General features: G+C 46.5%; 1 protein-coding gene across 2 annotated transcripts in view; it reads right to left on the reverse strand.

Annotated features, from left to right (window-relative positions):
* Positions 1 to 2,113: 2,113 nt before the first annotated feature.
* Positions 2,114 to 12,045, reverse strand: part of XYLB (xylulokinase) — a 59,177-nt gene continuing 49,245 nt past the window's right edge. The window contains exons 17-19 of one of the 2 annotated variants that reach the window (XM_045436539.1): positions 11,891 to 11,978; positions 8,739 to 8,833; positions 2,114 to 4,873 (exon numbers count right to left, since the gene is read on the reverse strand). In XM_045436539.1, coding sequence (XP_045292495.1) covers positions 4,745 to 4,873; positions 8,739 to 8,833; positions 11,891 to 11,978 — 312 coding nt within the window. In that variant the 3' untranslated portion in view covers positions 2,114 to 4,744. The remainder of the gene's footprint in view (positions 4,874 to 8,738; positions 8,834 to 11,890; positions 11,979 to 12,045) is intronic. The other variant, XM_045436541.1, reaches the window with a different exon arrangement.

A 12,045-nucleotide genomic window follows, 5' to 3' on the forward strand; every position in this document is an offset into this window, starting at 1 on the left:
GTCAGCACAGAGCCCTACTCGGGGCCTGAACCCACAAACCATGAGATCATGACCTGAGCCAAACTCAAGTTGGATGCTTAACTGACTGAGCCACCCAGGTGCCCCCCAACCTGAACTTTTCTCAAAGTTTTTATTTAAATGTGTTAACATACAGTGTAATATTAATTTCGGGTATACAATATAGTGTTCAACACTTCCATACATCACCCAGTGCTCATCACAACTGCACTCCTTAATCCCCATCACCTACTTCACCCATCTCCCCATCCAACTCCCCTCTGGTAACCTCATTTATTCTCTATAGTATTTCTTGGTTTACCTCTTTTTTTCCCTTTGCCCATTTTTGAACTTTTAATAGATGAGTTGAGTCCTTTACTAATTTGACTCTATGCTTGTTATACTACTGTGTGTATATACTATATTCACCGTATGTTTTTCACTATGTGATTTATTGTTTTCACTATTGTTTCTACGGACATTGAGGGAGATTTCTATTTTTATTCTGGTGATTATCTTCATAATACACTATTACCTTTATATAATTTTTAGTCTTTTTCTTACTTAAGCCCCAACTATCTGCTTTGTCAACTTTAAATAATACTTTGACTTGTACGTTGCCTTTGCAACACAGACGTCTTTGTACTGTCCTTTCTCCCTTCTTTTTCATTTATTTCATTGTTTTTTTTTAACGTTTATTTTTTTTTGAGACAGAGAGAGACAGAGCATGAACAGGGGGAGGAGCAGAGAGAGAGGGAGACACAGAATCTGAAACAGGCTCCAGGATCTGAGCTGTCAGCACAGAGCCCGACGCGGGGCTCAAACTCATGGACCGTGAGATCATGACCTGAGCCGAAGTCGGACGCTTAACCGACCAAGCCACCCAGGCGCCCCTATTTCATTGTTATTTCTACCTTGTCAAAGCATATACCACTTGATACTATTCTTCTACCTTATCTCCACTTTTATTTTGGTCTTAGATCTGAAACTAAAGACACTCAAGGCTCACCATCAGTCATTTTGCTGAAGTCCCCCAACCATCTCGTAGTTGGTTGAAGCATGTCTTTTAGTAAGGTCCTTCAGGGTTACAAGTACACTATTTCTTGAGCTCTCACATGATTCTAACTTCGATATATCCTTGATACTTAAAGGACAGCTTAGCTTGATACAAAACACTTATTCTTAGTTCAGTTTTTTTCTTTAAACTTCTTGAAAATGTTGCTCCCCTGTACTTTCTTTTTTTGAGAAATCTGATGCCAACCTGACCTTTCCTTTGTAAGAAACTAGCTCTTTTGGACTAGATGGGTTTTTTCCTCACCTTCAAAGTGTAATAGTTTGCTAGGATATGTCTCAGTTGATCATTCTGGGTCAATTTTCCCTGTAACAAAGTAATAGTTTGCTAGGATATGTCTCAGTTGATCATTCTGGGTCAATTTTCCCTGTAACAAAAAGGGGCCCTTTCAAGATAAAGATTCACATCTTTTGCTTTTCAGAAACTTCCAGGGGCAGTTTAAGTATTAGCCAATTCCACTATCTTGAGAAACTTAACAGAAGACCATGGGGAAAGGAAGGGGAAAAAATAGTTACAGAGAGGGAGGGAGGCAAACCATAAGAGACTCCTAAATATAGAGAACAAACTGAGGGTTGATGGGGGGTGGGGGAGAGGGGAAAGCGGGCGATCACATTGAGGAGGGCACTCACTGGGATGAGCACTGGGTGTTGTATGGAAGTGATGAACCATGGGAATCTACCCCAAAACCAAGAGCGCCTTGTACACACTGTATGTTAGCCAATTTGACAATAAATTATACTAAAAAATAATCAAAAAATTAAAAAAAAAAATAACCAATTCCACTGTCTTCTCTTTTGGTAGCTTCCAGAAGCTCCCATTTTACCTGTTACTTTACTGATCCTTTTCCTTCTGGACTTTGTCAACTCTTCCTATCGTTTGCTGTCTTAGCTTTCATCATTCCCATCTTCTATATGCTGTACTATACTTGAAGACATCTCGATTTTTATTTGAATATGTTGTGATTTAGTCTTCATTCCTATGACGCTTTTAATTTTTTGTTCAAATCCTTTCCCAGGCTTGATCAGTTCTCTCTTCACACACATGCCTGTGGAACCTTCATTTTTATTCTGAGTTTTAAATGCTCTGACCTGTGATATTCTTTCACATCTGCACTTGCACTGAAACTTATTTTAAAGCTCACACCGGAGGGTTGCTACCATTTACCCTATTTGTCCTTTACTCTCTTTCGTTCTCTTTATTTTGGAGTATTTCATCGGCTTGAAAAATCGATTCTCACTTTGTTTTCTTCCTACATATGTCTATGTGGTAAGTTCCCTTTTCTATTTATGTTGACATGCTTGCAATGACAGACAACTCTATGGGGGCAGAGGTAAAATGGGAAATGGATTGACGGCCTTTCTCTGTTTCTTGGTCTAAGAGGCCTTTCTCTCTTGGTCAATGTTGTAAAATTTCTTTAATAAGTCAAGTCTAGGTAGCAGGGGTGGGGAAGTTGCCCGTTTTCCTCTGAATCGACTTGCTGTTGACAGGCTGTCAACCCTCAGCTTTCTGCTTTCTTCTTCCTCTCATCCACCAAGCCTGCTAAGGACACCACTTCCTTTCGAGATGACTTCATCTCTCTCAGAAATGCTGCTGGCCCCATTCATTTTGCAAACCTCTTCCTTTTGACTCCCCCCTATCCACTGCTCTAACCCACCGGGTCTCAGACCTGCTCTGTAGCATTTTTCCACTCTGGGTGAGACCACAAGGAGCCTGGTTTCACTGAAGTCCCAATTTAGGTGAGGGCCTGCAGCAGAGGTAATCTCTGGGGGATTCTGTCGAAGCAGATCACAGAGGATTTTCTATGTAGGCTTTTGTCATAATTTGAGCAAGGTATAAAGGGGTCCAAGGTAAAACAGGGGGGATGGAGAGAAAGGAACTGCTTTAGGAGTTACCAGAGGAATAACCAAACTCACCTGGTGACTCATCTGACGAGGGAAAGAGAGAGGATATCTGCATTTGGGGGTTGGGTTCCTGAATGCATGGATGCATGGTGATTCCAATTCACTGAAACAGCAACATGAGAGGAGGAGGTTGGGGGAAGGGCAAGGGAAGATAAGTGGAGTCTGAAGTACCCCTGTGAGAATGCTGGTAGACTCCAAGGAGAGTTCTGGATGGAAACATAGATCTGGATGTTCCTGGTATGGAAACAGTGGTTGAAACCCAAGAATAGATGAAATCATCTAACCAGAGGACAGAATGGGTGAGAAAGAAGGATGAGGACAGAGATTTGGGGCCCAGCAGGAATTAAGGGGTAAACAGAGCAGAAGTATCAGTAAGGAAAGAAGGAATGAAACGTCAGGAAAGCAGAAGAGCTGGAGAGAATGGCTAACAACAGAAGGCAAGGACAGAAATAATTACCCCAATGGATTAAGACACATAAAATACGCTACATGCATCAGATTGACACTGAAAAAAATACCTAGCTGCTGTTAGAGGATGCCTGGGGACTAACCCATTATTTTGAACACTAGTGAACACCGGGAAGAATCTATTTATTCGGCCTCTCCTATATAAACACCACCACTGGGCACCTGGATGGGGAATGTCTCACATAGAAGAATGCCAGGTCATAAATGAAGAGGACTACCAAAACTGGATCCCTAGTGAGCCGATGGAGCTGGGGATGAACATCACAACAGTGAGAGAAAACCAGACATTACGTGCCTGCTGATGGAAGATCACCGTCTTGGTTGTCTGACACAAAAAGGAAAATTGCATCGTGTCTGATCGAGTCTCTTAAGTCAGTGGTTATGAACGAGGGGCAATTTGGCCTCCCCATCCCCACCAGGAGGTATCTGGCCACGTCTGAAGACATTTTGGATTGTCACGGCTCGGGGAGAGGGTGACACTGGCATCTGGCGGGTAGACGCCAGGGATACTGCTGCCTCCCACAACCAAAACTTATCCAGTCCCAAATGTCAATAGTACTGAGGGTGAGGAACTCTCTATTGGATCCAACCACCAATCTTCAGGAAATATAGAAGATAGAGAACATGTCAAACGACACTACAGAAATAGAATCAAAAAATCCAGAATTTGAGAAATTCTCCCTGAAGGAAGGGATGGAGGGAGGGAGGTGCTACCCTGTACGACCTGGGAGAGGGGCCCTCCAAGTGGTGTGGTGTGCCAGGGAGTCAGGCAACCGGTGGGGAGAGCTGATGGGAGGGGACAGGAAGCACGGTCATCAGGTCTGTCAAACTCTTTGGGTGGGAGGTGGTGAGTTTCAGCAGGCGGGCATGGGGAGGAAGAAGAGATCACGTAGGATGAGGGGCAGATGCTGGAAGGACAGAAGGGAGAAACCTTGAAGGAGGAGTAAGCATGGGGAAGACAAGAAAGGAAGAAACTAGGAGGCCATTCAGACACTGAAAGAAGGGAGTCAGGGTTGGGGGGGGGGTGAAATGGGATAGCGGGGTCACGGTATGGGGCGGGGGTGGCTGTGGGTTGCAGTTTGGGGAGGAGTGGCCAAAGAGTCCGAGTTGGAGAAGGGGGTGCTGGGGTCAAGGGATGAGGGATGGCTTTGTTTCCCCCGTTCTGCTGATTTAAGTCCCTGTACATAAAAGTCCCCTGGGTTTAGGTGGTCCGGGGCAGGACTGGGGCAGTGCAAGGTGGGCAGGCACAGTCACTTAGAACAAGGAGGAGGATCCCTGCTGTCCAGGAGCACGTCTCGAGGCGGGATCAGTGAGTCTGAGCAGGCAGGGTTAACAGGGGTGCCTGGGCCTGAGGAATTCTCTCAGGAGGCCCCCGGGTCTGCGACAGGATTCTCTGCTCAAGCTTGGCGTATCGAGGAAGGAGGGCCTCATAGACCTGGAGGGGCAGAAGGAGCGGGTTAGACTGGGGAGGGGGAGGTGCCTCTTCTGTCTGCAACTTACAGTTTTAAAACTTAATACCCCATTTACTTGTAATTGAGGCTTTTGTGCAGGGCAAAAGAAAGGAAGCATCAATTCGCAAAAGAGGAAAAAGCTAGTAGTACTCAAACCTACAGCCCAAGGTTTTTTAAAAAGGCAAATTAGGACGAACAAACAATTTCCGTTACCAGGTTTACAACATTTTTTAAAATTCTAGGTCCCTGGTAATGCTGTCTCGCGGTCTCTTCCCAGAGCTGGTGAAGTCGGTCGTGCAGCCCTTCCGGAAACCAGCTTGACCGCACGCTGGTATCAAAGGGCATAAAAAAAGACCACGCAGCGGTCCTTACAGCAGTCTGCACAAGTGTCCAGGAAAGGGTCTCCCTGCCGTCTCCCCTCCCCGACCCCCATGTCACAGCTCAGGCGCAAGGAGATGGAATCCACACCATACAGGTGCACGAACCACCCTGGCTCTGGAACCTCCTACCACAGGAGTCTCTCTTTTAACAACTCCATAGGCAAGAGACATGCCCCTGAGATGTCACTGTACTGAGGGAAGCCCTACGAATGACTTCCTGTCAGGTGTATATGGTTTTCCCACCCCAGGTGCAGTGCCTTAATTGAAGGTCACTTTTAACATAAGCAATGTGTGGCCTAGTAATGCTGTTGACATTCCATTTTTATTGTCTCAAAGGAAACAGCGGTAGAAAGTCAACCGAAGTTCAAACTTTCATGCAGAATAGAAGGTTTTGTTAACCTTTTACTCACATAATTTCAATGATAATTGAAAACCTAGAAGCAACTGTTCTAAGACACATTAAATGCTCAAGTAGATTACTGGGGGGCACCGGGGTGGCTCAGGAGGTTCAGTGTCCGACTCTTGATTTCAGCTGAGGTCAGGCTCTCACAGTTGGAGCCCCTTGTGGGTTCTGTGCTGATAGCACGGAGCCTACTTGGGATTCTCTATCTCCCTCTCACTCTCTGCCCCTCCCCTCTGTGTGTTTTCTCTCTCAAAATAAATAACCTTAAAAGAAACTATTGGTTCAATCGCCACATAGAATATCATGCAGTCGTTAACAATAATGTGTATGCTCAGTTTTTTTTTTTTTGTTTTTTTTTTACATTATTTTTGTGAGAGAGAGAGAGAGACAGAGACAGAGCACGAGTGGGGGAGGGCAGAGAGAGAGGGAGACAGAATCCGAAGCAGGCTCCAGGCTCCAAGTTGTCAGCACAGAGACTGACACGGGGCTTGAACCCACAAACAGCGAGATCACGACCTGAGCCGAAGTCGGACGCTTAACGGACTGAGCCACCCAGGTGCCCTGTGTATGCTCAGTTTTAAGAATACAAACACTCATGTTGTGCTGTAGTGTTTTTTTTTTTAAGTGGGCTACAAAATTACATATACAGTATGCTGTGTAATAAACCAAAACCAAAAGCCAACACGGGAAAAAGAACCAGAAACACAAACCCACTTTCTTAACCTTCATTCCTTTTTTTTTCTAAGCTGTTTTCACCCGTGGCTCTTTAAGCCTCGCCTGAGAAGGGCAGGTGCATTTCAGGTGAGCACATGTTGTCTTCCAGACAAGCAACACTTACGACCAAGGGACCCAGAGTTTCTTGAGACTCACAAGCACCACCACTAGCTTATGCCAACCACAGCTTAATTAATTGGCTTAATTAGCTCCAAAGTCCGGTATTTTATTTTAGTAATTGATTATGCAACCACGGCCCACTCTCGGTGCATCGGGAGCAGCTCTGTGAAGTTGACAGAGAACTCAAGGGGAGCTTCGATCTCCTCTCGGAAGAGGAAACTGCAATATCCAGCTGAGCTGAGAGAAAATAGTTAGTTTTGTGTTTCCACTGGAGCGCAACCAAATAGGTGCCATAGAGCACCTCCCGCTCCCAACGAGTTTACTAACCGGTCCTCAAATAGGTCATGACACCAACAATCACGGACTGTTGCTGCTTGCGACACCTGGTGTTATGAAGGATTCTGAGGTTACACTTGGGTGTAAGAGTAAAGGGTTCCTTGGGCCCCCAGGTAGCTCAGTCAGTTAAGCATCTGACTTCGGCTCAGGTCATGATCTCAAGGTTCATGAGTTCGAGCTCCACGTCGGGCTCTGTGCTGGTAGCTCAGGGCCTGGAGCCTGCCTCGGATTCTGTGTCTCCCTCTCTCTCTGCCCCTCCCCTGCTTGCATACTCTGTCTGACATTGCTGAACCACTAAATCAACCCTGGCAACTACCTTCAGACTTCTTGTTATATAATCAAGCCATTATAGTCAAGGACTCTTTTTAAGCCTCACAATTAGTAGGTTAAAAGTAGGCAACCCAGGGGTGCCTGGGTGGCTGAGTTGGTTGAGCCTCCAGCTGTTGATTTCGGATCAGGTCACGATCCCAGGGTCCTGGGATTGAGCCCCTCATCAGCCTCCACACTCAGCTTAAGATTCTCTCTCTTTCTCTAAAATAATAATAATAAAAAAAAAGTAGGGAGGACAGATATTGTCCCCACTCCACAGATGAAGAAACAGGTTCAGAGATGAGAAGTGTTGTTCCAGGTTACATGGTGAGGGGAATTCAGGATAAGAATCAGAACCCAAAGGCCCTTTATATCAGTTTAGGGTCTTTTTATTACACTGAGCTGGCTCTTAAAGGTAAGGGCACACAATGTAAGGACAAAGTAATAGAAGCGTGGGCACATCTATATGTGTGGGTTCTCTGTCACCTGTAAACTGTGAGCTTCTGCTCCCAGATATATTGGGAGACAATTCTCCATGGTGTTTCTATATGTCTGGAGACAGCTTTTCTTTCTTTCTTTTTAAAAATTTTTTTTAAATGTTTATTTATTTTTGACAGAGAGAAAGAGACAGAGCATGAGTGGGGGAGGGGCAGAGAGAGAAGGAGACACAGAATCTGAAGGGGGCTCCAGGCTCCAAGCTGCCAGCACAGAGCCCGACGTGGGGCCCGAACTCACGGACCGTGAGATCACGACCTGAGCCGAAGTCAGACGCTCAACCGACTGAGCCACCCAGGCACCCCAAGGAGACAGCTTTTTTTGCAGACTATCTTTTTGGTATTTACACAGCAAACAGCCTTGGAAGACAGAGACAGAGTCACCCTCTAGAGAAGAGGGAAAACTTACTTGCTGACCAGGATAGGACAGATAATGTCTCCCTTGGGGTCAAAGGTGGGGCAGATATGCTTTCAGCTCCTTTATAACTTGCGAGTTTCCTAACCTTGGGGTCACTCAGTTGTGACACAGACACGGCATGTGCTCTGGATGCTCCTGGGCCCACCCCACATCATTCCATGGCACTTCAGGGCCAAGGAAATCTGATGCAAGCAAGAAGCTCATGCTGCCTGCTAGATGAGAAATAATGCCCCGTCTGCGCGGCCCTGCTCCTAGGCTGCAGGAACCTTCTGCAAGCAGGAACACAGGTGTCACGGATGGCCTGGCATACCACACAGACTGCCCTTCAGGAATGAAGAACTTATTCTCCCAGCCCTCAGCTGACAGTCCCCACTGGGGTTTGCTTTGGCTACAGAGAGCTGCCTTACCCCATCCTGGGGTGGCCTGTGTGCAGAGATCGATCAACATGAGGTATAAAGGCCCGGCCCCTTCACCCCAACTGGGTTAAACTCCAAAGAGTAATCTCAGCTTCAGAGATTAGTGGTTAAGTTTTTGGGGAGTCAAAAGTTATATGTGCATTTTCATCTCTGCCAGAGGACTGGTGCCCCTCAACCTGTGTTGTTCAGGACTAACTGGATTAACTAGAGTTGGTTTTCACGATGCAAAGGCTCTGACCAAATTCTGATGGTGTCTCACCTGAGAAGCTCCTGGGGTTGGGGTAGCAGCTAATCTGGGAGGTGGGGCTAACTTCACAACCTCTGAAAAGGGCACGTCTGTTCCAGCTGCAAGGCCTAGAAGAAAAGCTCATTTCACATCAGTGCATGTTGCAAATGAAGACATTAACTGAAAATAGCATTTTATCTCTGGGGTGATACAATATTTTAAAACTGGATTATGGTGATGGTAGCACAACTCAATCAACTGACTAAAAAATCACTGAGCTGTGCACTTAAAGTTGGGTGACTTTCACGTCATATAAATTGTGCTTCAACAAAACTGTTTTAAAAAAAGGGAGAAAAGATGCGCTTAGGTGGCTCAGTTGGTTAAGCGTCCAACTTCGGGCTCAGGTCAGGATCTCACGGTTCGTGAGTTCAAGCCCCGTGCCAGGCTCTGTGCTGACAGCTTGGAGCCTGAAGCCTGCTTCAGATTCTGTGTCTCCGTCTCTCTCTGCCCCTCCCCTGCTCATGCTCTGTCTCTGTCTCTCTCAAAAATAAAATAAAATTTAAAATAAAATAAAATAAATAAAATAAAATAAAATAAAATAAAAAGAGATAAGGGAAGGGGTGCCTGGGTGGCTCAGTCGGTTAAGCCTCCAAATTCAGCTCAGGTCATGATTGCGTGCTTTGTGAGTTTGAGCCCTGTGTCAGGCTCTGTGCTGACAACTCAGAGCTTGGAGCCTGCTTTGGATTCTGTGTTTCCCTCTCTCTGTGTCCCTCCCCTGCTGGACTCTGTCTCTCTCTCTCTCAAAAATAAATAAACATTTAAAAAAGAGAGAGAGAGAGAAAGGAGAAATTTCACATGCAGACCTCTCCCCAACAGGGCCTAGTTTGTCTTGCTCACTGTGACAGCACGTGTCACAGCAGGGCAGCTAACACCTGGCACCTGACAGAAGAGGAGGGCTTGCCTGCCCCTCCTCTCTCACAAGCCTCCACTCTCATGACTCTCATGACTGACCGCACTGAAGCCATCCCAGGCTTAAGCTGCAGCTAAAAATGTCACCTGTTTGGAGGCTCCCTAACCCTCCACCCCTAAGTACCATCTGCTGTCCACGGAGCACTTCTTACCATTTCTGGCTACAGATTCAAGGTCCCTCCTTTGCTGAGCCCGAGCTCTGCGAGGCCAGGGACTGGGTCTCCACAAGAGCCCTGGTGCCTAGCACACACCTGCATACCCGAAGCACTCAATAAATGCTCACCAAGTAAATGAGTGCAGGCCTGGAGAAGAGGAAAGGCTGCCATAGGTGGACAAGAAAAGTGAGGACTTTCTAGGCAATTTAAGAAGCAGAATCAGATTGACAGGGAAACTCAGGACCACCATGAGTGAGGGAGGGTCCAGTGAAGACATGTGGCCCAGTTTCCAACCAGATGCTGGGATATCCCAGCTCAGAGCTGCAGGGGAATGGGGAATGGGATGAGTGGTGGGGAGGCCAGCACGGAGACCAATCAAAAGACACTGGTCCCCTCTCCACTCACCCAGAGACTGACTATGTGTGAGGTTCATCCCGGATGCAGCTGGGGAAAATAGACATGAAGTGGCTGATACACCTCAGGGTGAGGACTGGTGTGCTAGGACTTAGCTCAGGCTCTGATTTTGGAGGGTAGAGTGAGGCAGTACCCCATGTGACCTCTGGCAACAAAATAGGCAAAGAAAAGGAAAAATAAGAAAGAAACGAAGTAGGCAGCTCCTTTCCTGCTTCAGCAGCAGGAGGAGCAGGAAGTAGGCTCCAGGCTTCTCATGGGCAACGCTAAATGCCGAAAGATTATGGAACAGTATTTTCTTTTTTTTTATTAATTTTTTTTTTTTTAACGTTTATTTATTTTTGGGACAGAGAGAGACAGAGCATGAACGGGGGAGGGGCAGAGAGAGAGGGAGACACAGAATCGGAAACAGGCTCCAGGCTCTGAGCCATCAGCCCAGAGCCCGACGCGGGGCTCGAACTCACGGACCGCGAGATCGTGACCTGGCTGAAGTCGGACGCTTAACCGACTGCGCCACCCAGGCGCCCCGTTGTATTTTCAAGATGCTAAGGAGAAGTATTTTGAAGTTGGGGTCCTTTGCCTAGCCAAGGTAGCATTCTTTTGGAGAGGGGAAAAAAAGTCCATGCTGGACATGTAAGGCTTCCAAAATGATCACCTACTGAATTTCTTCTTAAACTTATCTAGGTTGTATATTCCAACAAAACTATCAAAGAAGAGAAGAAGAAGAAAGAAATTACAAGGAATTAAAAGAGAGAGAAAGAGAAGTTCATAGGGAGGTGCAAATAAAAGCCAACATGAAAAGAAGTTTAATTAAAAAAATAACCTGGAAATAAACTGCCCAGTGATCTTGACACAGGAGGTGGTATGATGTGGGCTGAGGTGGGCAGGGTGGAGAGGGAAGGGACAAAGGAGTAAGCGGTTAATTATTAAGAGAAGGATCTAATCCCTGATTAATTCTCGATGTTGACAGAAAAACGTAAGTTTAAATAGGTGTGTTAAAAAGTTCACAGTAAATGCCCGAAGAATGGAACCGCTAGAGGGAAGAGAGCCCTTGAGGTAAATGGGCAGCTGGAAGAGCAGTCCGAGCAGGCAGAGGACAGGACAAGCTGACTAAATGGGGCCACTGTGGGCATGGGCTGCTCCCACAAGAACCCGCCTAGATGAGGGAGATTCTTTCATTATCCCGAGTTTCAGAGAGGCCACCAGCGCATAGATGGTCCCCTGTGGAGCTGTCCAGGGTACTGGACTGCTTGGCTCTGAAACTTCATCTTTGTCTCCACTTCCTGCATTTGCTGAAAATAATGGCTCTGGACTTCATCCACCTCTCCTGCCCACCAGCCGTCTAGACCCCTGCCCATGCGCCCTCAAGCACGTCCTGTGTCCCTTCCCAATGTCCCTGTGCTGAACCTGACTGTGACCAAGCCTCGTTCAGTTAGGAACCTACTTTTCTTTCCCTACTTTTTAAGAACGGAATAAAGGAACAAAAGGTTTGGGTTAGTTCTCACCTGCTAGGAGGGAGAAAAATGAAACTAAAGCCCAAGACTCTAATGTCCTTAAGACTGGGATTGCCCATCACCCCTTTCTATTCTCCTCAGCCCAGCCAGTGCCCCAATTCTTCCAGAAGCCTCTGTTCCCCATCCATCGACTTACCATGGAAAGCTCGGTATGCAGAGCCCACACAGGCAGAGTTGGCAGTGTCTGTGACATACACTGGGGCGCCAAACACATCCGCAAGTACCTGGAAATGACAGAGGTTCTTACTGTCATAAGTTGTTCCTCAGAGGGAATACGAACACTTTGGTATG

Source organism: Leopardus geoffroyi, chromosome C2 (assembly GCF_018350155.1).
Source record: "Leopardus geoffroyi isolate Oge1 chromosome C2, O.geoffroyi_Oge1_pat1.0, whole genome shotgun sequence".
Classification (NCBI taxonomy): Eukaryota; Metazoa; Chordata; class Mammalia; order Carnivora; family Felidae; genus Leopardus; species Leopardus geoffroyi.